Here is a 25,881-nt window from a genome sequence, read left to right on the forward strand (position 1 = left end):
GAGTCTGCAATGACTGCAAACATGTCCTTTGGTGCAGAGAATCCCGGGCGAAGGGAGTATAAAAAATGTAGAGTATTATGTATTGTTGACTTTTACGAGCTATGACCTGGAATAAGGAAAGTCATAAAATTGTGGCATAGAATTGTAAATAAATTTAGCAAAGTCAATCTTAAATGAACAACCATTACAACAAATGTTTAAGTCGTTTGGTTGAACCTTTTTATTTAAAAGCACATATTTTTTGAAACTATGTTATGTATTCATGATATATAGTCCGTTTCTTTTTAGTTGTAACATTTTTTATTGTTGACATTTATATCTCTCTATCTCTCTCCTACCCACATGAGTCCCTTCTTTTTTTCCTCTCTATGTCTCTCCTACCCAAAAATTGCCTAGGAGAATGTAAAAAACGGAAAAAGTACAAAAATAAGGTCAAAACGTTCCATCTATTGTGAAACAGAGATAGTATATATCTAAACACATATTATTGATTCACTAGAAATGCTTTGAAATTATAAACTTGCAGACTAAATTCTTTAATTACAAATTTGCCTTTTACTGTCCGTGCCATTACAAACGTGCAAACTTTGTAGATTTGTATTTTAACATCTGCACCATTTACTTTTAATATGAAATGGAAGGAGTACTCTATGTCCGAGACTGAAAGAGTTAAGCTGGATTCTTCTTATCCAACAATGGATCAGAGACTATCTGAGGCTGAAAATCTGGCTTTATATAACGAGCTAGCATCTCAGCATAAAGCTCATACCTTGCGGTCATTCTGAATCCCCACTTATCTTTGATCTGCCTACAGAGGTTTAAATCCATATCTGCAACCATCAAACCATCTCTGAAACGAGAGAGGGACGGACTGCAAGAAGCATCTGGAGCAGAAAAGTGACTAGAACCATAGAAATGACCAAAATCCTTGTGCTGCGGCTTTCCATCTCCAGAGGTGAATGGATTTGGGAAGGTCTCAGTGCCAACACGATTTATTGAGCCAACAAAATAATTGTTTGCTATTGCAGCATTACGTGCCTGTAAAAAAAATTATCATAAACCATGATAAATCACACAGTGGAATATGTTACTGAATTGAAGTTGCCAGAGCCTGTAAATGGTCTCTCAAAATCTGTTTTAGGATGTGAAGGAATCGCTGTCAACTTTGTAAATGCAGCTTTCAATCTGAGGGGTGGCACACTGGCTGAATCATCCTAGGTGATGCTAACACCACAAGAATTTACCACCAAAACCATCCAAAACAAATCACCAAATTTAAGTAAGACCACAGGTATTTAAAGTACTATCAAACACTTACAATGTACTAATTATAAAAGGATTGGACTGTTTTTCAATAATCTGAGACCACCTAAAAGTGCCTCCCTCGGTTTGGGGTTAATTTCCTTGCTATCTGGAAATGACAATATAGTTCTTTTTGTGGGTTAATTTATCCTGAGGAGGAAGGGGGGGGGGGGGGGGGCGTTGTTGCTAGGAGGTGTGATGCATGTACATATATGATGGTCGGAGAACCCTAACGTATACAGGTCAATAACCTTGGTCTAGAGCACTAGAGCAATGCATCATTTGTTCAAAATGAGACGATACTGTTGAACTAGTTACTAAGGAATTGCTGAAGAAAAAAAAGTAAGATAGGGATGATACTAGATAGATACCTCAATTGGCCACATAGGTTCACTGAGCTCACCAACAGTAGCAGACGGGTTAAATACTATCTCTGCTCCATTCAAGCCAAAAGCCATCCAGTTTAAAGGATGATGCCTACCATAACATATGTTAATGGCAATTTTGCCAAATGCTGTCTCAAAAACAGGGTGTCCAGTGTTTCCTTCCATATAATATGTGCTCTCGTTGAAGTCCCCAACCCTAGGAATATGGTTCTGCCAAACACAAACATGATTATGACCGTGCTGAGAGAAGTTGATAACGAAAATTGATCAGACCAGCAACAACATGCTGAATTACCTTTCTGTGCACGCCTATAATGTTACCCTGATTTCCAATTACAACAGCGGTGTTCCATATAGTCTCTCCATGTACAACATCCCTCTCTAGAATTGGACTTACAATGACCATGTTGTACTTCCTAGCAAGATCTTGCAGAAATTGTGTCGACTCCCCATTGACAGGCTCTGCAAATTCACACCAACTTTTCTCGCGGGTACAAAAGGCAAATGGCATTGTCCACGCTTCCTGTAAAACATGCACGAGTTACGTACTTAACATGTTTCATAAGAAATTACAATCAAACTATATTGTCAATCCATTAGTATACAACACTTCATACCAAACTAGGCAGGGCATATGAAGCATTGCATGTAAATTACATCAAACTTAATTGTCAATCCATTAGTATACAACACTTCATACCAACTGTGCAAAAATTTAAAGTATATCGTACCTGAAGGCATAATATATTGACTCCCGAAGCGCCTGCAGCCTCAATGATGGGCTTCAATTTCTGAAAGATGGCTCTTCTTTGGTCTATAAAAGGTTCTGTTGTGGGCAGGGCAATAGAATTCTGGATAAGACCTACTCGTACAATTCGAGGCTCTCTTAAAGACTCCTTTTGAGCTTGAAAGCAGTATGCCTGTGAAATTATGTGGGCAAAGAAAAAAAAAAGTTACTTTTCAAGCACAAAGTAACCACATCTAGTCGTAATTCAATTTAGCCTTTACAACATACAAGCCACAAGGGCTCAGCAGACTGAACTGGGAATAGAGGATGACAAATTGACAAAGGCAATACACAATACACAAGGTGCAACGGAATTACGGAAATAACAAACATAATAACGGACAGTTTTGTCTTTTAAGCTAAGGGTGCCATCATCGATTCATCGCCAATTTAATTTTCCACATTATAGGAACAATAAGATGCCAATAAAGGATCATTAGATTACTCCACCACCCTAAAATCCACTAATCATTTGACACGTCGTGGTCAAAGTTTTGATAAACTTACCCATAAATGTGCTAAAAATTAGCAAGGATTACATTTTTTATACATCTATCATACTGTATTGTCTAGAAGAACACTGTCATAGACGGCAAAACTTCAAACATGAAGCTAATGTAAGAACATATTAAGTTTGTACTTCGATTATACAAATAAAAGCTTATCATATTCTTCACCAATCCAAGAATTTCATGATCCACAACATTATAATGTGAATTTTTTCTTTTACATTTTTCACAAGTGCTACAAATTCAACAAATTGTAATAGCATACATTCATCTAATTAACAGTGGAGACAAAAGAAAGTAGCCAAAACCCGAACCTGGAGATCGAAATCGTGGTCATTGGACAAATTGGTAGCTGCAGCTGGAAGTGTTATAGGATCAAGTGATCTTCCACAATTCAACCCATGAATCAACCTGCTTACTTCCTGTCATTTTGACCATCAACACATCACAATTGCACAAAATAATTCAATTTATATGAATCATATAATATACCAAATTACAACTATTGAACAAGTCAATGAACATTGATTTTCTTTATTAATTCATAACCTTTTAAACATTAATACTCCAACATAATTGATCATTCATTGATATTTGATGATTCTTAATAAGTGTACAAATCCTTGTCAAAGTCAACAAATAAAGTTTCAATCTTGTTAAGTACGGAGTAGTATTTTGTTTTAATTTACTTAGTTTTATGCAGCTACTTCCTCCGTTCCATAAAGTTCTTTTTCACGGGTCAGATCATTAAAAAAATCTGACCCGTGTGTCTATTAGACCGTCTGATACAAGAATTTGCGGGTTTTGACAGTAATTTAAATGAATGAAAATAAGAAATTGAAAAGGGAACCTGGAAGATGGGAGCAGGGAGAGAGGAACTAAGGAGGTGATGAAGAGATTCGAACCCAGAAATTGAACCGTTTGGTGTAGAAGAAACCACCTTTGTTTGGTTTTGTTGTTGATCAATTTCTCTCTCTCCGTTTTCAATTATGCTTTTTTCTTCCATTTTTTTTTCTTCTGGATGTGATTGGGATCAGGATTAGATGATGATTGATCAATTTTGTTTAGTTAAGGGAACTTTCTCCTTTGCACTCACCTTTATTTTTAATTTTTTAATATTTTTTTAACTTATTGGATCATCACACTAAGAATCTTTTGGTAGTTACGCAAATAAATAATTGGATTATATATACACGTATGTAGTATAAATTAATAAATACGTTGTATTTTGCTAATTTGTATGCAATGCCTAAGGTCCTATATGAACAACAAGTGAACTTACGACTTGATTAAAACTTATTTTTAGATGTGAACTATGTTTAGATAGTTTTTAACCTTGTTATGGAATATATTATTTGAACCAATTTTAAATTCAATAATCTAAATTTGTTATCCTAAACTTATTTTATCCATTATTTATCGAGAAATAAATGGAAATAAAGCGAGGGATGTAAAAGTTTTGTTTATCTACACCTACAAATATCCAAACACGACGTACTTTGTGAATACAAGTCGTCAACTTTACAAGGGTATCAATTTTAAGTGACTTTATTATCTACAATGCAAGATTGTTTGACCTCTCTCAAAAGAGAGCTTTATCAAAGCAATGTCGAGACAATAAAGCCTGTAAAATACATTCAATCAAACAGGGTCTAAAAGAAATGTTTATTCAGAAGTGAAATGGGTTTCAGGTATGTAATATTGTGATGTGTTACATGATTTAATATTAATTGTTAACATCGCGCTTATTATTGGAAAAATAAATAAAAATCAAAAATATCATAAATAAGTTTGCTTCAGCATAGCAAATTGAGTTGATTATCACATATTGATGAAACCTAGTTACCTAGTTACTCTTAAGTCCTCTTTAATGATAGTGTCAACCCCCTTATGGTTATTAAAGCTCTGTTAACTCTCCAAATCAACAATATCGTATAGTGGAGCATAAAAACCAGAAAGTACACTCTCAAACAGGAGCTTTGATGAGTTCTAAATCACATGCCTGCTAAAACATCGATTGCAGCTGCCACTCTGAAGTAATATTTTCAGAAAGAGAAAGAAGAGAAGCGTCATTCTAATTCATCTAAGTTTGATCAACGAGGAAAACAGCCATAACATGATTTATCAAAGGGAAAACCTAATCATGAGACTAGATTATTTTATGAGTTATAGGTACGCTGCGACAGGGCATATCACTTGCGTTTTTTCCTCAATTTTGCAGATTTTTCGGTTCGCAACTTCACTCTAGGTGTCGAGGCTGCTTGCACAGCTTCAGAATCTTGAGGTGTGCATAGCAGAAACTTCTTGTTTGAACCAATCTGCTGGCAAACCTGCTTCAGCATCCTCTTGCCTCTCATCCATTTCAGTAGTATCTTCATGTGTGTTTTGCTGGCTATTCCACTGATGCCAGCTTCCTACAGGAGCAAATTTACCATTAGAAATATGGAGCCAGTACAGAGCACACTTACTCCCTGGCTATTCATGATACCACTACTACAATTTTACTATAGAAGACACTGTTTATTTATAGTCAACAGTCAACATAATCTACTTAAGATTCTACATTCACCACCAAGACATGGAGACCGAATAGCATAAGCACTAATCAGGTCCATCATTCATTGCTTTCTGGCGCCTAAAGTTACAAGCTGATAGCTTATAAAGCATGAGACACAAGCAGTTTCAGGAATATATACACAACTGCTATAGTTTTTTACCCCTACATTTCATCATAATCCTCATCATTTATTTGAGAAATGATATTGATCCAATAGAGAAAAAAATACCATTGCAAATATGGGGAGGGAGAGGGAGAAAATGGGTGAGACAGAAATGAACAAAGAAGAAGCATAGAGGAATCAAATAGAATTCATGAACACAAACAAGTGAACGAGCATCAGTATCAAAAAAATGAGTAAAATTATAGAGCTGGAAACAACAAAATTTTGCTTCAAATCCTTGCACCTTCAATCCAATTATAAGCATGCATGCTTCTGCCAAGCCTATCTAGAACAAAGGTTATGACAGCCAACCAGGGAAAGATCTATTATGCCTTGGAATCCCAAAAGGTCACAGGAATTATAGCCTGAAATTTGTAACCTAAGTTCCATGTACTTTAAGTTTAGTAAAATCTCATGGTCACCTAGTAGATAACGTCACATTTTGTACTAAACTGTAGGTAAAAATTATAACTACGAAAAGTTTTGGATTAAATAGTGATCACAAAATTGTTTCCTGAAAATTGGTCTAAACATGAGGTAACTGGGAAGAACTAGACTACAATGCAGAGATCTCCATACCTTTAAACCCCTCAAGATATTTTTATTGGAAACAAACTATACCAAGAACCTGTGATTTATTTGTTGTAAGATGAAAGATGCCTTAAAGCTTGACAGATTATAGGGATTAAGCTTATAGGCTTGACTTCTTATTATCATTTCTAGGTCCAAAATCCTGGAAGTAGAGACAAAGTGAGGCAAGATAGTGCATGATTTAAATATAGGCTGTCTGGCTCCCATTCCTAAAATAAAAAGATGAAAAAGAATAGGTGGATACTTGTTAGATTATACTTCGTTGAAATGCTTCTTCCTATGCTCCACTCTAAATGTCTTGCTTTTTAAACAGGGTTACTCCACTTTCACTACTGTATTTCCTCTAGTAAATGAAATATTACGAGTATATTACTATCAATTTTCTTTTCCTTAAAACTATGACATGATAACATTGAAAGGAAAATGAGACGATCTTGGAAGAGCTTCACAAATAGTTGATTCCAAGGGCTTTTGAGAGTAAGAGGGAATCTGAATGATGATTCCCAAAGATTGTACATTTCTAGTAAAGTGCTCCCCTTATGACAATTTCATATGGAAGTATTGGTTAATACGCTTATCCATTCTCTATGTATGTCACTCACCAGTCACCACAAAGCATAATAGCTAAAGCCAAGGAGCACTGTACCTACTCTATCTGGGAAAGGGGAGAACTACAATTCATTGAGTTTGCTACAAGAACAGGTAGACCAAGGTTTAGATGCAAATTGGTTCATAAATATTATATTGATAGGTTTGCAACAGGGCAAGGCAGATAAGATTAAAAGTCACGCCTTTTGAAGTTTTGATTGATGTCATATTGACAAATCAGGGAGCTCCCAACAGACACATTGGCACAAAATACATTAGATATGACACTAATCCACATCAAATATTCCTCGTGGATGTGCCATCATAGATGCCATGTTATAATCTAACAATCTAAAGTAGCCTTTTAAACTAGTTGGGAAGCTTTTAATCACACTTAGTTTCCTAAATCCCAATCCATCAACATTCAACTTCCTAGCACCCATGTAAACTATTTTAGACACCTTTTACCAAACATCATCCTATTTAATCTATAAATTCAAACACAAGACACTTGAATTCTTGATCCACACTCAAACTTACACCCATATCAAACCCTTTAACCCTCGTTCTAAATGACATAACAATTGGACAATCATTGCTTGATTACAAATTAACAGCATTATAATTCATAAACAAAGTATACTCAGGTACAATCCAACATTTCAATTCATACCAAGATTATCCAATAATTATAGCTTCAAACACCCACAAAAAATCACAAGTGCAGCACACATTAAACAACTAATTAAAGACAATTCATCAAAAATTATCTAACAAACTAGCAAATAACATCAATACATATTAAAAAAGGGAATTTAAAGCGCGATAAAAAGAAGAATGAACCTGTGCATTGGTCCAAGCACTGCCAATAGTAACAGGGCCACGATTCTGGATCAAATTGAAGAGATTTTGAGCAATGGAGGTAGCTTCAGAGTAGGGAACTTTAGGGTTTATCTTCCTCAGATTTGCAGCTCGTTTCTTCGACATATATCTCACACATTGCATCATCATTGAGCTACCACCCCCGATTTCTCCTCCTCCATTGCTGCTGCTCCAAACCCTCCTCAACATTTCTTCTTCTCTCTCCTTCAATCGAATTTAATTTATGAAAAATTGGGGAAAAAGTGATTCATATGATCTGCGTCGTCTTGATTTTGAAACTGAAAATTAGGGTTTCTGAGGGTATTAGAGTGCGACTTCTTCAAGTATTCCGTCTTAGTAAGAGTAACAACTAGTAGAAGAATCAGTGAATCACACGATCCATTTAGGCTATGCTTTTAGTTCATTTTTTGTGATATATTTTAATTTTATTTTTTTTTATGTAATTAATTTGTCTGATTTGACTAAATTTTGATCTATTATACTGATTTTGACCCTATTAAATACAAAATATGTATTTATGTATTTTACAAGTACGTAATGTTCATATTTTAAAGCTATTAGGTAACCTTTTTTTTTTTTTTTAACCACGAAATCAAACATTTTTTTATAAATAAAAAAACACGTATAAAACAATAAGGTCTAATCTGAAATAAGTAACAAGGTACTTAAATAGGGTGAACCAAACATAGTGTTATTCTTTGAGCAAATTTGATTTCGCCACTTACCCCAAAAGCACCATATTGTTGATTTTTTATTTTTTTATTTTTAATGTTAAGAAGACGGACCTTGACGACACATAGGTATTGCGAGGCCGGTGCTAAGGAGTAAGGAGGAAGGTTAAGAAGTATTTGCATGCCAAACACTTGTGAATACCGGGGGGTATGAGAATCCTTCCATCCAAAACACTCTCACTTAACAAGATTTAAATCTTATACCCTTAGAATATGAGGTAAGAACATTTCTTAAGTCAACCAAAATTTGTTTGGTATACTTGTATATATTATTTTGGGAAATTCTACATGGTGGCCTCATGGTTTTGAGTTTTCTGCGTGGAAGACGAACTTTTTTCCAACTCTTTTCAGTGGCAGCAAGGTTTAGAAAAATCTACATAGTGACCTTTTTTAGGTTTATGGCTAACCTTTTTAGTTAAAATGGTTAACCTTTTATTTTATTTTTTATGAAAAAATTATTTAAATTATATTTTAAAATAATAAAATTTAAAAAAAAAATTCCCAGTCACCTATCCTTGCAGGAATCCGGCCACCCCCGACCACCGAAACCACCTTCAGCCCAACCCCCTGACCACCGAAACCACCAACACTGGCCGGCCGGCCTTCCACAACCCCACCTAACCTAGCCCCGACCCCTAAAACCGCCACCCCGATCCCCAAAACAACTACAAAGTCCAACGAAACCACCGCGAAACCCTAAATTCAGATGCTAGCACCTCTTTTCCTTCACGCAAGCTCTCTCTTTTCCCATAGGCTAGGGTTTCATTGGGTTTTGAGGGTGGATCGGCGCACGATTTCACGGTGATAGAAAGGGAGGGCGGTGGTTTCGCGGCGGATTCGAAGATGATGGGTCGGGATTTGTGGGTTTGTTTCAAGTATGGGGGTGGGAGGGAAGGCGGTTTTGAGGGTGGTGCTGGGGAGAGGAGCTGTTTCTGGTGTGGCTGGCAGGGTTGAGGTGGTTTTCGGGGAGTTCGTGATGGATGTGGAGGTAGAGGAGGTTCATGGGGTGGTTGGCTGGGTTGGGGTGGTTTTTTGTTTTTTAAATTTTTTTTTATTATTTTAAAATATAATTTAAATAATTTTTTAATAAAAAAATAAAAGGTTAACCATTTTAACTAAAAAGGTTAGCCATAAACCTGAAAAAGGTCACTATGTAGATTTTTCTAAACCTTGGTGCCACTTAAGAGAGTTGGAAAAAAGTTCGTCTTCCATGTAGAAAACTCAAAACCATGAGGCCACCATGTAGAATTTCCCTATTATTTTTGAATTATGAATTTTAGTGATAAGTGGATATAATTAAAATAGTTGGTCCAAGATATATTTAACGATAAGTAAATATAATTTAAAAAAATTTAAAATAACACAATTCGATTATTTATGAAAACAAGCAATTACTCGTATTTGCTTAAATAAGTACGTATATCTAAACATAACTTAAGTAGGTTAGTGGTTAACAAGCAAGACTTGCTCTAGTAGAATATCTTGCATATCATAACCGCGAGTTTATGGGATCAAACCCTCACTAAGAGGTACTTGATTGTGGGAATGTGTCTGTCTGGTCGGGTTCAATAGCATCAGATGGGATTAGGTTGAGTCTAATCTATATGAGTATTAAAACTCCAAGGCAAAGAGTGGCATTCAGTCAAGTGTAACTTTTTTTGTTTCATTCACCACATCATTTCTCTTCAACTTATAAACTTGCCACATAAGCGATTATATGTTAATGATGTATCAATCATTAGTAAAATAATAAAAATATCCTCCCAATTCAAAGTTTGTAATCGGCATTATTTATGATAGTCTTAATTATTGGTCTTAATTAATAATTGAACAATTATATTGTTATTGAATTGCTTGAATTGGAGTCGTTTGTAAATATTGTAACCGATGATCAATTGTCAATCAATTGGAATTCTACAACTGAATAATGAATGGGTGAGTAATTAATGAGTAATTAGTTTCATCTCTATAAATAATTAAACCCTAAGTATAATTGTTGGAAACGATTCACTGACCCTCTTGGAACAAGTTTTTTAGGTGAGTTTTATTTTTTTATTTTTTTTCATGTTTTTATACGTTTATCAATGCAAATAAACTTTAGCGTATATTGGTTTTACACTTCTTTTACAAGCATTTTGGCTTTAATAGTTGCGTAATAATATGTATGAATTAGCTATTGAGTATATTTTAGTCTCAGATTCATTGATTAGCTCAATAGCTAATTGGATGTAAAATATTCATATAAAGCTCTCAAGGTTAGTGTATAAACTTCACTATATATATATACTATGTAGCTAAATGCTTATTATTGTCATTATTAGTCTTATTTTGTGGGTACTATTAGTACATCAAATAATTTGTTGGGAGGGTAGAGATATATTAAAGAGTCAAATCACAGATTTAGGTTTAATTTGGAAATATATAATATTGGAGTACATCACTATGACTCATAGTTGTAAACGATTCAATAAATAATTGTTCAATCATGTATTTCTTTTTAGGTGTTCATTTGTAAACAAAGCTAAATTTTTATTCTAACTCCTAAGCAAAGGAAAATCTAGCTCAACAACCACCATTTTGTATATAGCATTACATTATATGTCTTGATGAAATTAACAACTTTAAAATTATTATATACATATAAATATATAATGCATATAATGGCCCGGGACATCGTCCGGATCATACACCATTTACTTGAGTTATACTAAATTGTTATGCGCGTATAAATTAATAATCTAAATCAAATTATTTTAAAAATGGATTTGATGAGGTTAGATCGAGTCGGGTGAAATGAATTCCTTTATTAATTTTATTTATTTTTTTTTTTTTTTAGGCATGGTTTCCTTTATTACCTTCCCCACTCCCTAAAGGCCCAAGTAGGTTCGTGGTTCTCTACACTTCAATTTAAAATTTTTTAATTTTATCTATTTGGTGGGCATTAATTTTTTTTTTTTGACGAGTAATTATTTAAGACAACCAACCATACATGAAAATGAAAAGAAAACGAACGGTCCACAATCATAGATTTCCCACTTTTTTTTTTCCTGTTGGAAGAATGATGAAGAAACGAACATCCCAAATCAGCCAATATGAACACACATAACGTCGAAAAAACTTACCAAAAATAGAAAGAAATTAAGAGGAGAGAGAAAATGAAGAACAAAGGAGGTGAAACCTCGCAATCCCGCAACTCGCCCTCTGACTCACCTTCTGCGCCACCGACTCGCACCACGAGCTCAAATTCCGACGCACCTTTGAGGCGCAGAAACGCGCCATTTTTGATCGTTTGCAGATGTTTCAGCCTTATTACCGCCATATCTGCTATTCTCTGTATTGCCGTCAATATTCTCTCTGCTGTTCGATCCTTCAAGCATGGAGCTGATGTATTTAATTATGCTTTTTATTTGTCGGATTTTGGTGTATTGTTGGTTGATTTAGGGTTTTTGATATGATTTCAATTTTTTTTAGGTTTTTGATGGGATTTTTCGATGTTATGCGGTTGTGCTAGCGATTTTGGTGGTTTTGGCTGAGACTGAGTGGAGTCTCATCTTCAAATTCTGGAAGGTATGATTCCTGTTTTTATTGGATTCTAGTTGGATAAATTTCTTTGTTTTAATGGATTTTAATTGCTTTATCGAATTGTTTCAATTATAATTGAATTTGAGCTTATCTTTTTACTTCTTTATGATAAGTTTCCGGGTTTTGGATTGGCAAGAATTGAGCTCAATGTAATACTTGTAAGTATATCTAATAGCTCACCAAGCTAGGTACAAACGAGTGTTGGGTATATACAAGTATATTATTAAAGGTTATGTAGCTGTCTTCTTGGAGGTATTAAGTTATAATTATCATCAATACAAGTTCAATGAAGATATAGCAAGCAAGTCAAATCTATAAAAAAATTATTTGCTTCAAATTTGTTTAGGGGGGGGGGGATGCGCGTTGTTTGTGCATTCATCATAGACATAGTGCAATAGTTGATATGAAGTAGCGTAAATTGTGGAGCGACTGCCTTCTACAATTACATTGTCACGCACTTACGCATGCTCTACTTTCCATTTTTCTCCTTTCCTTTCCAGTTCCCAAATATTTTAGCATGTGTGAGCAATTTTGCTGATGTGTTTGGTACTCAGCAAGTCAGCAGTCAACTTGTATTGCACAGCCAAATTATCCTGCTTGTGTTTGCAATACTTAAATGGCTGTCTTGGTTGTCTACAGTTGTCATATATTTGGTCGCATACTTTTTGTGTGTGTTTGTTTAGACTTGAAAGCTAATTTCTGGTGTTTGCTGCAGGTGTTGGAGTATTGGCCTGGCAGAAGCATGTTACAAATCTTGTATGTATACTAACAACCTAGACTATCGAATTCATCTATTCTAAACTTATAGAAATTTTAGCATTTTGTTTTCATCAACATAAGATTGACAAGGACTATGAATACAAAGGCAGCATGAAATCGACTTATTTGTCAGAGTATACGCTATGACTTACGTAGGAATTCAAGTTTCATTCACTAGTTTCAGAAAGCCTTTTTAATTTCTGGAACTCTACTACTGTCTGTGTCACTCTACTAACATGCTGGTGTAGGCACACTAGAAGCTGTTTTAATGCATTATTTACCACTAACAATGAATATGAACTTAACATCCCTGGCCTCATTGATTGTTTTGTATAGTGTTGCTGTTATGACTAGGGCATTCTCTGACTTTATTGGCAAGCAACGTGATATAGTTCTACTTCAGAGTATAGCAAGCTATCTGCTTCTTTCATGCGGTGCTGTTTATCTTGTATCGGTAAGATCAAGATGAGTTTTCCCCTTTTCATAATGTAATTGCTATTATGTGTGTAAGGGTATGTTTGGAGAATATTGTGCTTGGTCACAAGATTGTTTTTATACTTGAACGAAATAATTATTATCTATTGGTGTAATTACCATGGCAATTAATTTGATAAATGTGTTGATGAGAGACTTCATTATAGTATGTTGACAGAGTTTGGACTCTTTAGAACTGTACAAAAAGTGCACGATGAGGACCTTTAGCTAATCAATAGCGTCAATATTAAACTTTTATTTACTTATATATTTAGATACAAGGATTTTGTTTATTCAAGGATTGTTCAATGACAATTTATTTCATGTTGCTTCAAATGAACAATATTTCAGGGAATCCTTTGCATAGGTATTCTGAAGCGCTCCCTAGAACAGAAAGAAATTTCAAGGGATCAAGCAGTTAAGGATCTACAGGTAATTTAAATGCCCGCTGTCTAGTTTCTATAATTTTAGATTTATATGGTTAATTGGATTGGTTGATTCGTTTGAAGGTTTTGATTATGATTACCTTAGGTATTGCTTCTCTAATTTGCTATATATCATGGCTCCTTATCTGTGAAAACAGTACTCACAATGTAGCTAGAGGTAGCTAACTAACATCAACTTCTTCATTAATCACACCAATTAATTAAAATCCATCCACCTTTTGTCTTTCATAATAGGGATGCATAATTTTCCTTGCAAAGGCTGAAAAAGGAAGATAAAAGTCTAAGGAGCATGATAGAAATTTCAATTCAATTAAATTAAGCATATAATCAACCAAGTTTTTGGCACATCATTGATGTTGAAGATTTAACCAACATCAAATGAAAGAAAACATAAAAGAGGAGCATACCACTTTTTGGCAAATCATTGACATTGAAGTTTTAACCAATATCAATGAACGAAAACATAAAAAGAGGAGCATACAACTTTTTGGCAAATCATTGACGTTGAAGTTTTAACCAATTCAATTTCCTCACTTAAATTCTTCTGAAGCTAACATTTACTACAAATTAAGTATGTTGAGTATACGGAGTACATTATTATGAAAGATTAAACTCATAATCCAGTAAAACTATAACACATTATCATTAAACTTTCTAAGAACCGCCTTTAGGTCCTTCCTTCACTTATCAAGCTTCAAGCCCAATCACCATGACTTCCACAGGGGCTAGCCCCAAAGGATAATAACAATTTCCACAGCTGTAACTCCTATATGATCTTTCTTGTTATTGGCTGAAATTGATGTTTATTTGGCTAGTTTTATCAGTTTTGTCGGTCACCCGTTCTTGCATTATAATTGAAAAGCACCAACTATGATAGGTGAAATTCAAGATTGTGCTGTTATAAATTGTAATTTGCCTTTTAACTCTCATTTATCAATCTTTCTACATTATTGCCAAAAAGCTTATAAACGTTAGCAGTGCATATAAATTGTACTGTATTTGGAGGAATAGTAGTTTCCTAGAGGAGCATGGATTTTCAGGACCAGGAGTGGGTCACAGTCAATGTTACATCTCTAATGGTCAATGGTCATTTGTTCATAGAATTATAGCTAGCAGTGAGGTCTGAGTTGCCTAAGAATTATGCTAGATGGAGAAATGTCTTGCAACATACCGAGTCCCTTGCTCAATAATATCTCCAAGGATGCTTTCATTGAGAATGGCAGATGAGAGTTTAGAGCTGTTGTGACAGGATTGATAGGCTCTTAAATTTCTACTAGTAGTAAAGTGGTCTCCATGTTGACTAGTAGTACTCTAGTCATTTTTTTGTAATTAGATTTATTTATATTTGGTAATCGAGCCTAGATCACATTCAATCAGAGCTTTTATCTAATTGTACTCTTTGTCCTCAGTGCTAAGCTGTTTTAAGTTTTAGAATTGGGTTATGATTTAGAATTGACATTTGAGTTACTCTGAACAGCATATTTAGATTCTTAAAGGAGATATATTGAATAATTTCCAAGTTTAACATAGCCAAACATAATTTTTTGGATAAGTGCGAAGTGAATGCTTACTGAATGACCGAATGTTGGTATCTGTTACAAATACCATTGGGCCAGCTTAGTCTATGATTGATGTGATTGTTGTCAAGTCAACTTTTTCTGTCTACTCCCTTCTTTTCGGGATTTTGAGATGGGTTGTTTATTTTCTTTCAATTTGATTTAGTCCCTAGAATAAATTGTTGAGTGAGAATCTTGATACTGTTAAGTCTGTTACACTGACTTTTCCCCCGTTGCAGGAGCTGGAGAAGAAGCGGCAGGAGCTTGAAGCTTTGTTAATTGAAGAAGAACACATTTGATAGAGAATTCATATGTTGGTTTGTCACAGTTCCTTATCTGGAATTCTGGATTTTCTCCGGAATATCGAGGAAGACAAGCTTGTAACTGACCATTTTAATCAAAACAATTGTACAGGAAGACAAGCCTTGAAGCTTTAGCACTTAGTAGAACCTCTCTCTTCTTTTTTTTTTTTTTTTTTTTTTTTTTTTTTTTGAGGCCTTATATAGTCGTATTTTTTCTTTTTTTTACATTCTCGAATTTTGTGGATAAAGAGTGTAGCTGATTGAAAGAATCTGTAACCAATGTATGTAGTACTTCTTAAAACTGGAAAAGTACGTTACTTCTCCATTTTACTCGTAGTATATTTGCATTTTCGCACAAGTGCACAACTGTGATGAAGTTTGGGCCAATCTTTTTGATAATTTCTGGTGATCTTCATTTTCGCACTAGTGCACAAGGCTTATTGTGACAATTTCCATCATACGGAGTACATTTTTTTGACAACCAAAATAACAGTACTCGTAGACTCACAGTTTAGTGAGGCCTTTCTTGCCATTGTGACTAAATTATGAGCCTCAGCTATTGTATCTCATATTTTCATCCCATTAGACCCAAGCTACTTATGTTCGATATATTTACAAAGACAAAGTCTACTTTCAACATGACAATTTCTGGTGATCTTCATTCAATTAAGGACATGCCTCGTCTTTCCAAGGAATGGGTGTGTTCATTTTAAAGACCATAAGAAAAAATAATACTCCATACAAGTAGTAAACTACTCCGTAGAAATTAGCAAAAATCCCTTGGATACACATTACCACCTGGTGTGTACTCAAATTCAGTGTAATCAAAATCAGATAATGCTACTGTTTAAAAATATTGGATAACTTATCCAAAACAATGATGCAATGAACTATATATGAAGTATATACCCATTGTAATTAAATGTACTCCGTATAACCATCAATATATGTGTTTTAATATTGAACAAATCATCCATTTTAATACTTCATATTAGGTTACGAGTCACATTTCTACTTACTACGTAAATAAAATACTCCGTATTAAATAAAATAGAGAGTATAATCAAGTCGTCAAATATCCTCATAAATTATACAGAGTAATTATTTTTTTTTAAAACACTCATAAATTATAAATTTAAAAATTTCTCTTCTTTCTCTCACCTTTTTTTTTTTTTTTTTTTTTTTTTTTTTTTTTTTTCTTTTTTTTGGGTTTAAAATACATTATTTGGAAGTTATAGCCGTACTCAAAATTTAAAACAAACGCTCCCGCTCTCTCTCTTTCTCCTCAAACTCAAATCTCTCTGTGTGGTCACCCAGATTCACCACTACGCTTTGCTTCTCCCAGGTTCTCTTTATATCTCTTGCGTTTTTTCTTTTAATTTCTCTGTAATTATGCTCACAAAAAACCCTAATCTTCTTACTGCATTGTTTATTTATTGAGTTTAATTTGATTTATTCCTGTATTTCATCTTCACTTTGTGCTTTATAATTAGTAAATTCTTGTTTTGGATTTGTTGTTTATAAATGATTTTTAAAGGTCACAAATTTATATTATGCTGATTAAATCTAGGGTTTTTAATTTTGGGGGATCTAATAAAAGAGTAAGGGTTTGATTTTTCATAAAAATGTGGGGAAGTTGATAGTGGATTTTTACGACGATGAATGATGAAATCTTTGAAAGTTTAGTCCTTTGTAGTGCACATAATTAAAGAAATATTAGCCAATTTTTTTTTATTTATTCTTCTTTTTTAAAAAAATTTATCCGAAGGGAATGATTCTTCATTTCTTCATGTTGAATGATGTTTGGCCAATTGACAAATTTATACCAGGGATAGGATCACAAGATATATATAGCATTTGTACTGTCAGTCTATCATGTAATGCGACAATACTATAGACGGAATTTGATCTGAAGTCCTAAATACAGAGTACTACCCAAAGACTTACCTCTACTGCGAATTGTAGTTGTATGTTTGTGTTTTTCAATTTTCTTGGTCCCCTTAGAACCTCACCTTTTTTTTAGCTGAACATCAAGTAGCATTGTTTGTTTCTCTTAGATACCCTACTTTGCATACAATTTTCAAATGAATTTTGTAACCAAGATTAGTTTATACAAGCCATTATCAATGAGATGAGGCTCATTTACCTCATGTTGTTAGGTCTTTTTAATTGTTCCTCGATTTCTTTCTTCGTTCCTTTCGTGTTTGTGAGTGCATTTCTGTCAGTGTGGTGCACTTACGCACACAAATGAGCGCACATATATGCTAGCAAAATCAATTCATGATTATTTTGTTGTACTGCTCACTTGCCTAGCAACTGGCAGTAGCTTCTTTGCTTGTCTGTTTGTTTGTCTATGATATCTTGATTTAGTATTCCCTTGTCTAGCAGCAGCTCGTTAGTTGTTTTTTGATTCAAAAAACAAAATAATAATACCCTTCTCTCTTACTTTGCCAGACATATAATGTGGTTATTTGTTAATCAACTCAGGTTAATCATTATCATTAGTACATTACTGAAGCGGAAATTGGAGCAGTTCAATTTAATCAAAGCTAAATGGATGGAGTGTACAAGGAATTGGAAGAATCAAAAGCAGAATTAGAGAGGCTGAAGGAAGAATATCGAGTCAAAGCTGAACTTTCTGAGAGTCTAAGGAGAGCTCACTCAGACCAACAAGCGAAAAGTCAAGAAGCAAAGTTGCAGATTGATAAGCAAGCAAAGGAACTGAATGACAAATCAGAGGAGTTGGCTGAGTTGAGACAGCTTTATGGAGAGGTCAAATCCAAATTGCATGAAGTGGAATCATCACTTAAGCAAGTCAGTTCTGTGAATGACAAAATTCGGATGGATTCTGGTGAGAAAGTGCAAAAGTTGGAAGGGGAAAACAGAAAATTGGTGTCAGCTTTAGAGGAAGCAACAGGAAGAAATGATGAATTGGAGAAGAAGCTTTGTGCTTGCAGTAAAGAGATTGAAGGTTTGAAAGCCCTTCTATCAGAATCACACCGGAAGCTCTCTGAAGCAGAAGAAAAAGCCAAAGCAGGAAGAGAATTGATGCACCGAGAGGAAGTTATATCAAAATTGGAGGAGCAAAGCATGAGTGTCCAAGATCAACTGAAATGGAAGAAAGAGCAGTTCCAACATCTTGAAGAAGCTCACAGGCGACTTCAAGACCTGTTCCAGTCAAGCAAGAAGGAGTGGGCATCTGAAAAATCGAATATGTTGGATGAGATGACAGCATTGCAGTTCAAATTGGATTCTCAAACTAGGATCACCGAAAGCCTTGAAACCCAGCTAAGGATGTGCAACCAAGCTCTGGCACATGAAGAAAGCCGAAGGAAGGCATTGGACATTCAATTGTCAGAATCAAAACAGCGCTTTGAAAATGTTTTATCAGAGTATGAGGATGTAAAAGAAAAGTTTGAAAGCCTCAGCACAAAACGTGATGAAGATATAGCAGTTTTGAGGAACTCTCTTGGGACAAAAGAGATACTATTGAAGGAGATGGAGTACAGGACTACTCACCTTGAGCAAGAGAACAAGGAGCTCCTTGGATCTTTAAAAGAGCTACAGGAAGCTCAAATTAACAAGAGAAAAGTGGACCCATCTCTCAATAAGATTCGCAACAAGCTGAAAGATTTGGAGCAGGTGCACGGCAATTGTTCTTTGGCTTTGAAGGAAAAAGAAGCTGAATGGACATATAAGATGGAGAAGCTGATCGAAGATACAAAACGTTATGAATTTGAGCTAAAGAGGCAAGGTGAACAGCTAGAGCAACTGAAGATGCAATTGAATGATTGTCACTCTGCAATGGAGGTTTCAGGTGAAGAAACATCCATTCTGCTCTTGATGATGAAGTCAGAACTTTCTGATGCTTACTCTAAGCTCTTCAAGTCAGAGGATCAGATTAAAGCATTCAACAGGGAAAAAGGAGAGAAGATTGCAGTTTCTGCTCAGCGTTTAGAGATGGGAGACTGCTCTTCTGCAAAAGCCAAAGCTCGTGGGGTGCAGGCGCATGAGGAGATTGCTTTGATGGCAGAAAAGCTGGAATCAATAAAGCTATTGGAAGAGCGTAGTAACTTTTTGGAATGCGGTCTTGCAGAGCACAAAAAGAAACTTGAAGAGTCATCAAACTGCCAACTTTACTTGAAAGAACAAGTTAGCCAGATGGAGGTTGCTCTCAAAAATCTTTCCACTGCTCTAGAAAAGTCGAATTCTGAATTGGCAGCAAAGATAAGTGAGGCTACACAAACAGAGATGGAACTGCAATTATGGAAATCTAAAGCAGAAAGCTTTAGAACTTGCCTTGAACAAAGCCAGGAGGCCTTCAAGCAAATGGAGAAGTCCCTTCTCGAACAAGTTGAGACAGAACAATGTCTTAAAAAAGAGAACAGTGCTTTTCAAAGCAAATTGAAAGAAGAAGAGCAGAAAATTATGGATCTCCAGCAAAAGATTGATTCTCTTGATCAAAAGTTGATGCAAAAAGAAGCAGCTACAGAGGCAATGAAATTGGAGGTGGTAGAAGCTTACAAGAAAGGCGAGCACTATGTCAAAATCCTAAAAGAAAGGGATGCCATAGTTGAAAACCTTCAAAAAGAGATAGAAGCAGTGGAAGAACAATCCATGAGAAGGGAATCAGAAGCAGCTAAATCTGCCAGGCTAGAAGCAGAGTACAAGTACGAACTTGAAAAGGAAGCACTGTGTAAGACCATCACAGCAGAAAGGGATGCTGCAGTTAAGTACCTTCAAAAAGAGATTGAAGCATTGGAGGAACAATCCGTGAGAAGGGAATCAATAGCAGCTGAATCTGCCAGGCTACAAGCAAAGAACGAGTATGAACTTGAAAAGAAAGAATTGTTTAGGACCATCACAGAAGAAAAGGATGAGCAGATAAGGTGTATCCAGAGTTTTGCTTCATCTTTACAACAGGATTTCATGGAATTGGATCTCTGTACCTTCTCACAAGGTATAGAAAACATGGTTAAGATTGTTGCACTTCAAGATGCTTTAGAGAAGTCTGAATCCCACATGAAGACAGAAGTGAAAATGAAGAATGATGCAATTGAAGGACTGAAAAAAGAGGTCAGTACTCTGCATGGAAGGATTTTGCTTCAAGAGGAGTCTTTACTTCACTCAAAACAATCAGCTAAAGAGCTTGAAGCTCAGTTAGAGTTTAAGAAGCTGGACTCCGAGAAATTGTCAAACAAGTTAAAGGAGGAGCAGGATAAGTGGAAAGAACTCATGGAAGAACTCAAACAAGAGAAAGAGGTTGCTACAACTAACGTCAAAAGGCTGTCTTCTGAAAGGGATAACCTGCTCATGTACTCTGAAGAAATCTGCGAGCAAGTTGGCTATTTTTGTTCAGAAGATGTAAAGCTTGAGGGAATGTTGAGAAAATTGTTGCAGACCTCTGATTTAGATGGTATTTTGACATCAGTTGATGACCTTGATGTAATATCAAATAGAATTTCTGACCCTGTGCTTATAGACATGAAGAAGGAAGTCGAAGCAACCCGTGATAGATCACCACTACGTGAGATTAACCATTAGTAGCTTCTGATACGCAATTTTTAAGTCATTCTTTCAATGCCTTATCTGTATAACAAGTTATTGGATAGTTGTTGTCAGACACTTAATGGTAACAAGAATATGTTGTTTTTCACTTCTATCAATATTTGAACGAGAATTTTACAATTAAATGAATGCATCTGTACTTGTCGCTAAATCAAATTTGCTAGTAATTAAAGCAAGCCACAACATAAACAACTACAAGAGCTCTGGAAAAATTGCAAGGCTTTGTCACAGACGCTCTATCCATTTGAAATCATTGCTCGCATTTTACAAATAGTAGCGGACTTTGCAGTATAGTAGCATAGTTGTTTTCTTCTGGTCAAATAATATAATCGCATCCCTTTGAAACAAAAAATAATACCAGTACTTTATAGCAATATCAAGTCACAAATCAATATCGTCAAGATGTCAATGCTGTAAGTTGATGCAAAATGACAGCCCCAATTCTCTTATCTGCCTTCCCCTTCTATTAAATCTGAGGGTTGGATTTAGCTCACTTAGAACAGACAATGTCACTTCTTCTTGTTCTTTCCAGACGATCCTGCTTTTTCAGATGCCTTTGATTTTTGAGAAAACTCCACCAAACCTTGTCGAAATGCTTGCTGATTAACCCCATTCTCAACTAATATGCTTGTCGCACCCATATTATTAATCTGGATTCAACAATAAACTAATAGCTATGAGGATAGGGAACATGAAGAAACCTGAATTACAAAATAACTTTGATCATATAATGTACAAAGAAGTGAGTAAAAGAATGAGATGAGGCAAAAACTTTACCGCTTTAATGTTCCTATCTTCATCATCAAAGAAAAGCATGTCAGTGTAGGGAATTTTTGTCCTCCTATGAATTCTCTGAAAGTGTTCTGTCTTGTGTGTCCAACTGGAAAAAATTTCCTAGGTTAACAGAGGAGAATTCTATTAAATTAGTTGTGAGAAAGAGCACATAAGCTCCTAGCAATTTATCTTCGACCATTTGAATCAGACAAGTATACAATGAACATAATATTGAAGACGGAAGTGGACAAAAATCTTACGTCATTCTCACCTGAGCAACAAACATTGACTGGATGCCTAACTTGTCAAGAAATGTCTTGGCTATGTCAGGAGTTGGTGATCTAGAAGCAATAGCAACATCAATACCCTTGTCCTTCAGCGCATACAATATACCTTTTACATGAGGATACAATGATGGCATTTCTCTTTTGGAGTGGCATTCACTGTGATAAAAGTTAGAAAAAAATTACTAAATGTCTATCTAATTTTTAAAATTTCAACACCGAGCATGCACATAATCACAAAACTAGGACATTAAAAGAAATTTACATTGATACATAGTCATCTTTATCCTCCACCCCCAAGATAAAACCCTGTATATGCTGTACTATTCTGATCTGACAAGAGATATAGAATGCTAAAATGAGAAAAAAGATACAGGTCTGAAAGAGAAGCAGAAGGGCATTATGCAAAGGAAACTAACGCCTCACTGAAATACTTCGTATTATTTAGTGTCTTAGTGAGATATTTTTTCTATTGCACGAAAATGAAAAAGTTTGCACAATGGCTATCTTTCATTCTTGAATGTAGTTACTTCTTATATTTTACATATCAAATATCAAAGGTGAAAACAAACCAAGAGGCAAAAACTAGGACAGAAAAATGTCATGCATATATTTCTAGAATTAAGGTTTAACCAATACCATACAAGGCGAAAATACAAATCAAGCAATTACTTGATAGTACTGTAAGAGACCTCTCCAAACCAGGAATAGAATTTATTTATAGCTTATCGAATTCCAAGTTGCCAATTGCCCTAACAAAATTATCTTCAATATTACATTCTTTAGTCAAAAGAAATGGAGAATGCTTATTTCTTTGCCCCCCTTTCCCCAATCTCTCTTTCCTTCTGTCTGTTAGTGTCACCCACTAGGAAACAATTTATTGAGAAGCCAATGGAGAATTACAAACCTTAGCTGGAGCTTCTAACATCATTGTCATTTCATGATTCGAAAGCTAGGTTATCCTTTACCGTTTCAATTGCTAACCACATTAAACTTTCACACTCTACGCCCCCGCCCCCCCCCCCCAAAAAAAAAAAGAATAATAAAAAAAAATAGCAAGTTATAAAACGGCTAGGCATGACATAAACAGTCTTAAAAGTTGCAGGAACCAGTAGAACTATTAACTAATCTTACTAGTCACATGAACCAACTGACCCACAACTCCACAAGAACCTTCCTATATTTCGTTTTCGACCAAAACACGTTTAAATGTGATCAGTTTTAGCATTCCTTAATCTGAAGGGTTTGCATCCTAGGAAAGTTGAGTTGTATAGTTGTTATGGAGGAGTATAAACAAAGGGACACCAAGTACTCATTTACATACTTTGATTAGGGTATTAGGGGTGAACAGCGTTAATTTAGTACGTGTAGTAAGATATCGAGCCAATCAAGGTGCCATTAGCAATGACAACATTAGCCTAGGCCAGGCCACACTCCAATATGCAAATTTTAATACATATACTACCTCCGCTAAGAAATTATTGCACCATTCTGACTCCGTGCAGGACTGCTAGGTTCCTATATCAAATTTAACCCGTCTTTTACTAATAAATATAAATAATAATGTTATCATACAAAAAGTTCATCACTTTCCTATCAGAGTAACATTCAACTTCTCAGATTATATTTCTCTAAAATGAAACAAACCTATGAAACAATAAAAATTTGGAAAAAAATGAAGCAACAATATCAGATTGTCAGGAATTTAACAATTTGCAAGATATCACCAACATTCCCTAGATTTCCAATAATATGATAATAAGAACTCAAATTAAAAATAAAATGAGGGAATCAATGCATAGAGAAAGAATTATAACTAAAATTGAGAAATTATAGAACAAAATCCTTAATTTGAGTTATTTGTAATCCCATAATTTGATTTTGCGATGAAAATCATAAGAGAATAAATTATAAAACAAAAAAAGTGAAGAAAGTATACCAGTAGAAAGGCCAGATAGTATAATCGAGATCAAAGACAACCAATTTGGGAAGAACTTGGAACAAATTTATGGTTTGAAGAACTTCTGTTTTGACCCTTTCATCTCCCATGGCTATCTCTGAGTCTCTCTCTTCTTCCCCAATTTTCTGGGCTTACTTCATACGCTCAACCTCCAAAATGGTAGGTCGTCAAATGTTAATCTGTATAGTGTATTGGATGGATAAATGTTTGTTAGATGACTTTTTCGGCTTTATTTGTTATGGATTTTTTTATTGAGTTATCTTGTGTGATCGAAATTTTTTAACTTTATATACTCCTTATAAAAGGTGGGTAATTATTTCTAATTGCGGAATTAAGATCCCATAAAAAAAATAGAGATAATTAGAAATTTGGTTTTTTTTTTTTTTTGTTTTTGTTATTGTTTTTGTTGTTGTTGTTGTTGTTTAGAGAGACACACGGGCACGGGTGATGAGAATCGATTTCAGGATCGCCTGAAATCAGAAAGGAAGCTCTATCCTTCACTCTCAAATTTGGACACGTTTAGTTACACATACTCATATTATAAGTTTGCAAGTGACAACCACAATGTATTGAAAGAGGGTATTATGGCAAAAAGGTTTTCTAGTCGATTTTTTAATTTAAGCTTGTATAAAGAATGGACCTAACTTACTCAAAATTGAGTCAATACAATTAAATCGTACCTAGTGGCCCCATGAGCTATATTTGACATGAGCTATATTTGAGTAAAAATTTCTTGGAAAATATTCAGTTAACAACTTAATGACATTAGTTCTTTTAAATTGAGAACAACACTTAAATCTTACACTCGAAAGCATGATGCACATTATACTCTCAAAATAGTTGCTGAGAATTTCATCCCAAATCCCACATGGAAGAAATAGCAAGGGAAGGAGCTATTTATAAAGTGATGCAATACACTAGTACAAGACCTTTGAGAAGGAGCCCAAAAACAAAATCGTGCAGGCTTGGCCCAAAGTAGACAATATTGTACTAGTGTGTGTATGAGCAAGCATCGGCGGCCCGACAAATGGTATCAGAGCCGGGCAGTTCGGTCCGGGGTGGGTGGCTGCCGTGGAGTATGTGGGGTGTTCCTCGTGTGTCCTCGAAGTTTGGTGATCTGTGCCCTTTGTGTCGAAAGTCCTCTTGATGGTGTTCAAGCTAGTGGGACCAGGGGATGTCTTGTAATCGGTGGGGTTGCCCTGTAACTCGTGGTTGGAGTGAATGGGCATGGTCTGATGGTTTGCGGTAATCCTATAACCGGTGGGGTTGCCCTGTAACTCGTGGTTGGAGCGAGTAGGCATAGTCAGGTGGTTAACGAACCATGGTTCTGATGGTAATTAAGGCGGCAGGTTCCGATAGTGCATCGGCGGTACTGAAAAGGAGGCGAGTAACAGATCGGGTTTATCGTTTGAGGGAAGGCCATGAGTGGTGATGTGGTCCTTGGTCTGAGGGAAGGATTGTTAGGAATTTTATCCCTAAGTCCCACATGAAAGAAATAGCAAGGGAAGGAGTTATTTATAAAGTGATGCTCAATACACTATTACAAGACCTTTTGGGAAGGAGCCCAAAAACAAAACCGTGCAGGCTTGGCCCAAAGCGGACAATATTGTACTGGTGTGTATATGAGCAAGCATCGGCGACCCGACAATGGCACGTAGTTCAAAGTAAAATTGCAAATAG

The 25,881-nt window shown here is 35.3% G+C and overlaps 5 protein-coding genes across 5 annotated transcripts; 2 read left to right on the top strand and 3 right to left on the bottom strand.

The window, feature by feature from the left end:
* Positions 1-427: 427 nt before the first annotated feature.
* LOC110740078 (beta-ureidopropionase-like) lies at positions 428-4,172 on the bottom strand. Its single transcript, XM_021920572.1, has 6 exons — positions 3,835-4,172; positions 3,299-3,406; positions 2,420-2,608; positions 1,984-2,211; positions 1,674-1,898; positions 428-1,038 (listed from the first exon to the last, which is right to left on the bottom strand). The coding sequence occupies exons 1-6, from the start codon at positions 3,988-3,990 to the stop codon at positions 670-672; spliced, it is 1,275 nt and encodes a 424-aa protein (XP_021776264.1). The 5' UTR covers positions 3,991-4,172; the 3' UTR covers positions 428-669.
* Positions 4,173-4,746: 574 nt separating this feature from the next.
* LOC110740079 lies at positions 4,747-8,287 on the bottom strand. The gene is made up of 2 exons (XM_021920573.1): positions 7,727-8,287; positions 4,747-5,398 (listed from the first exon to the last, which is right to left on the bottom strand). The coding sequence occupies exons 1-2, from the start codon at positions 7,952-7,954 to the stop codon at positions 5,177-5,179; spliced, it is 450 nt and encodes a 149-aa protein (XP_021776265.1). The 5' UTR covers positions 7,955-8,287; the 3' UTR covers positions 4,747-5,176.
* Positions 8,288-11,261: 2,974 nt separating this feature from the next.
* Positions 11,262-16,014, top strand: LOC110740080. Its single transcript, XM_021920574.1, has 6 exons — positions 11,262-11,882; positions 11,968-12,063; positions 12,794-12,834; positions 13,174-13,291; positions 13,663-13,743; positions 15,553-16,014. The coding sequence occupies exons 1-6, from the start codon at positions 11,652-11,654 to the stop codon at positions 15,610-15,612; spliced, it is 627 nt and encodes a 208-aa protein (XP_021776266.1). The 5' UTR covers positions 11,262-11,651; the 3' UTR covers positions 15,613-16,014.
* An 802-nt stretch (positions 16,015-16,816) lies between these two features.
* On the top strand, positions 16,817-21,184 carry LOC110740081 (uncharacterized protein At4g38062-like). Its single transcript, XM_021920576.1, has 2 exons — positions 16,817-16,960; positions 18,103-21,184. Exon 2 carries the CDS (start codon positions 18,169-18,171, stop codon positions 21,157-21,159), a length of 2,991 nt encoding a protein of 996 aa, XP_021776268.1. The 5' UTR covers positions 16,817-16,960; positions 18,103-18,168; the 3' UTR covers positions 21,160-21,184.
* Positions 21,185-21,368: 184 nt separating this feature from the next.
* LOC110740082 (magnesium-dependent phosphatase 1-like) lies at positions 21,369-24,616 on the bottom strand. Its single transcript, XM_021920577.1, has 4 exons — positions 24,181-24,616; positions 22,229-22,400; positions 21,961-22,077; positions 21,369-21,833 (listed from the first exon to the last, which is right to left on the bottom strand). Exons 1-4 carry the CDS (start codon positions 24,288-24,290, stop codon positions 21,693-21,695), a joined length of 540 nt encoding a protein of 179 aa, XP_021776269.1. The 5' UTR covers positions 24,291-24,616; the 3' UTR covers positions 21,369-21,692.
* Positions 24,617-25,881: the final 1,265 nt, after the last annotated feature.

The sequence above is a fragment of the Chenopodium quinoa genome, unplaced genomic scaffold (assembly GCF_001683475.1).
Source record: "Chenopodium quinoa cultivar QQ74 unplaced genomic scaffold, ASM168347v1, whole genome shotgun sequence".
In the NCBI taxonomy this organism is placed as follows: domain Eukaryota; kingdom Viridiplantae; phylum Streptophyta; class Magnoliopsida; order Caryophyllales; family Amaranthaceae; genus Chenopodium; species Chenopodium quinoa.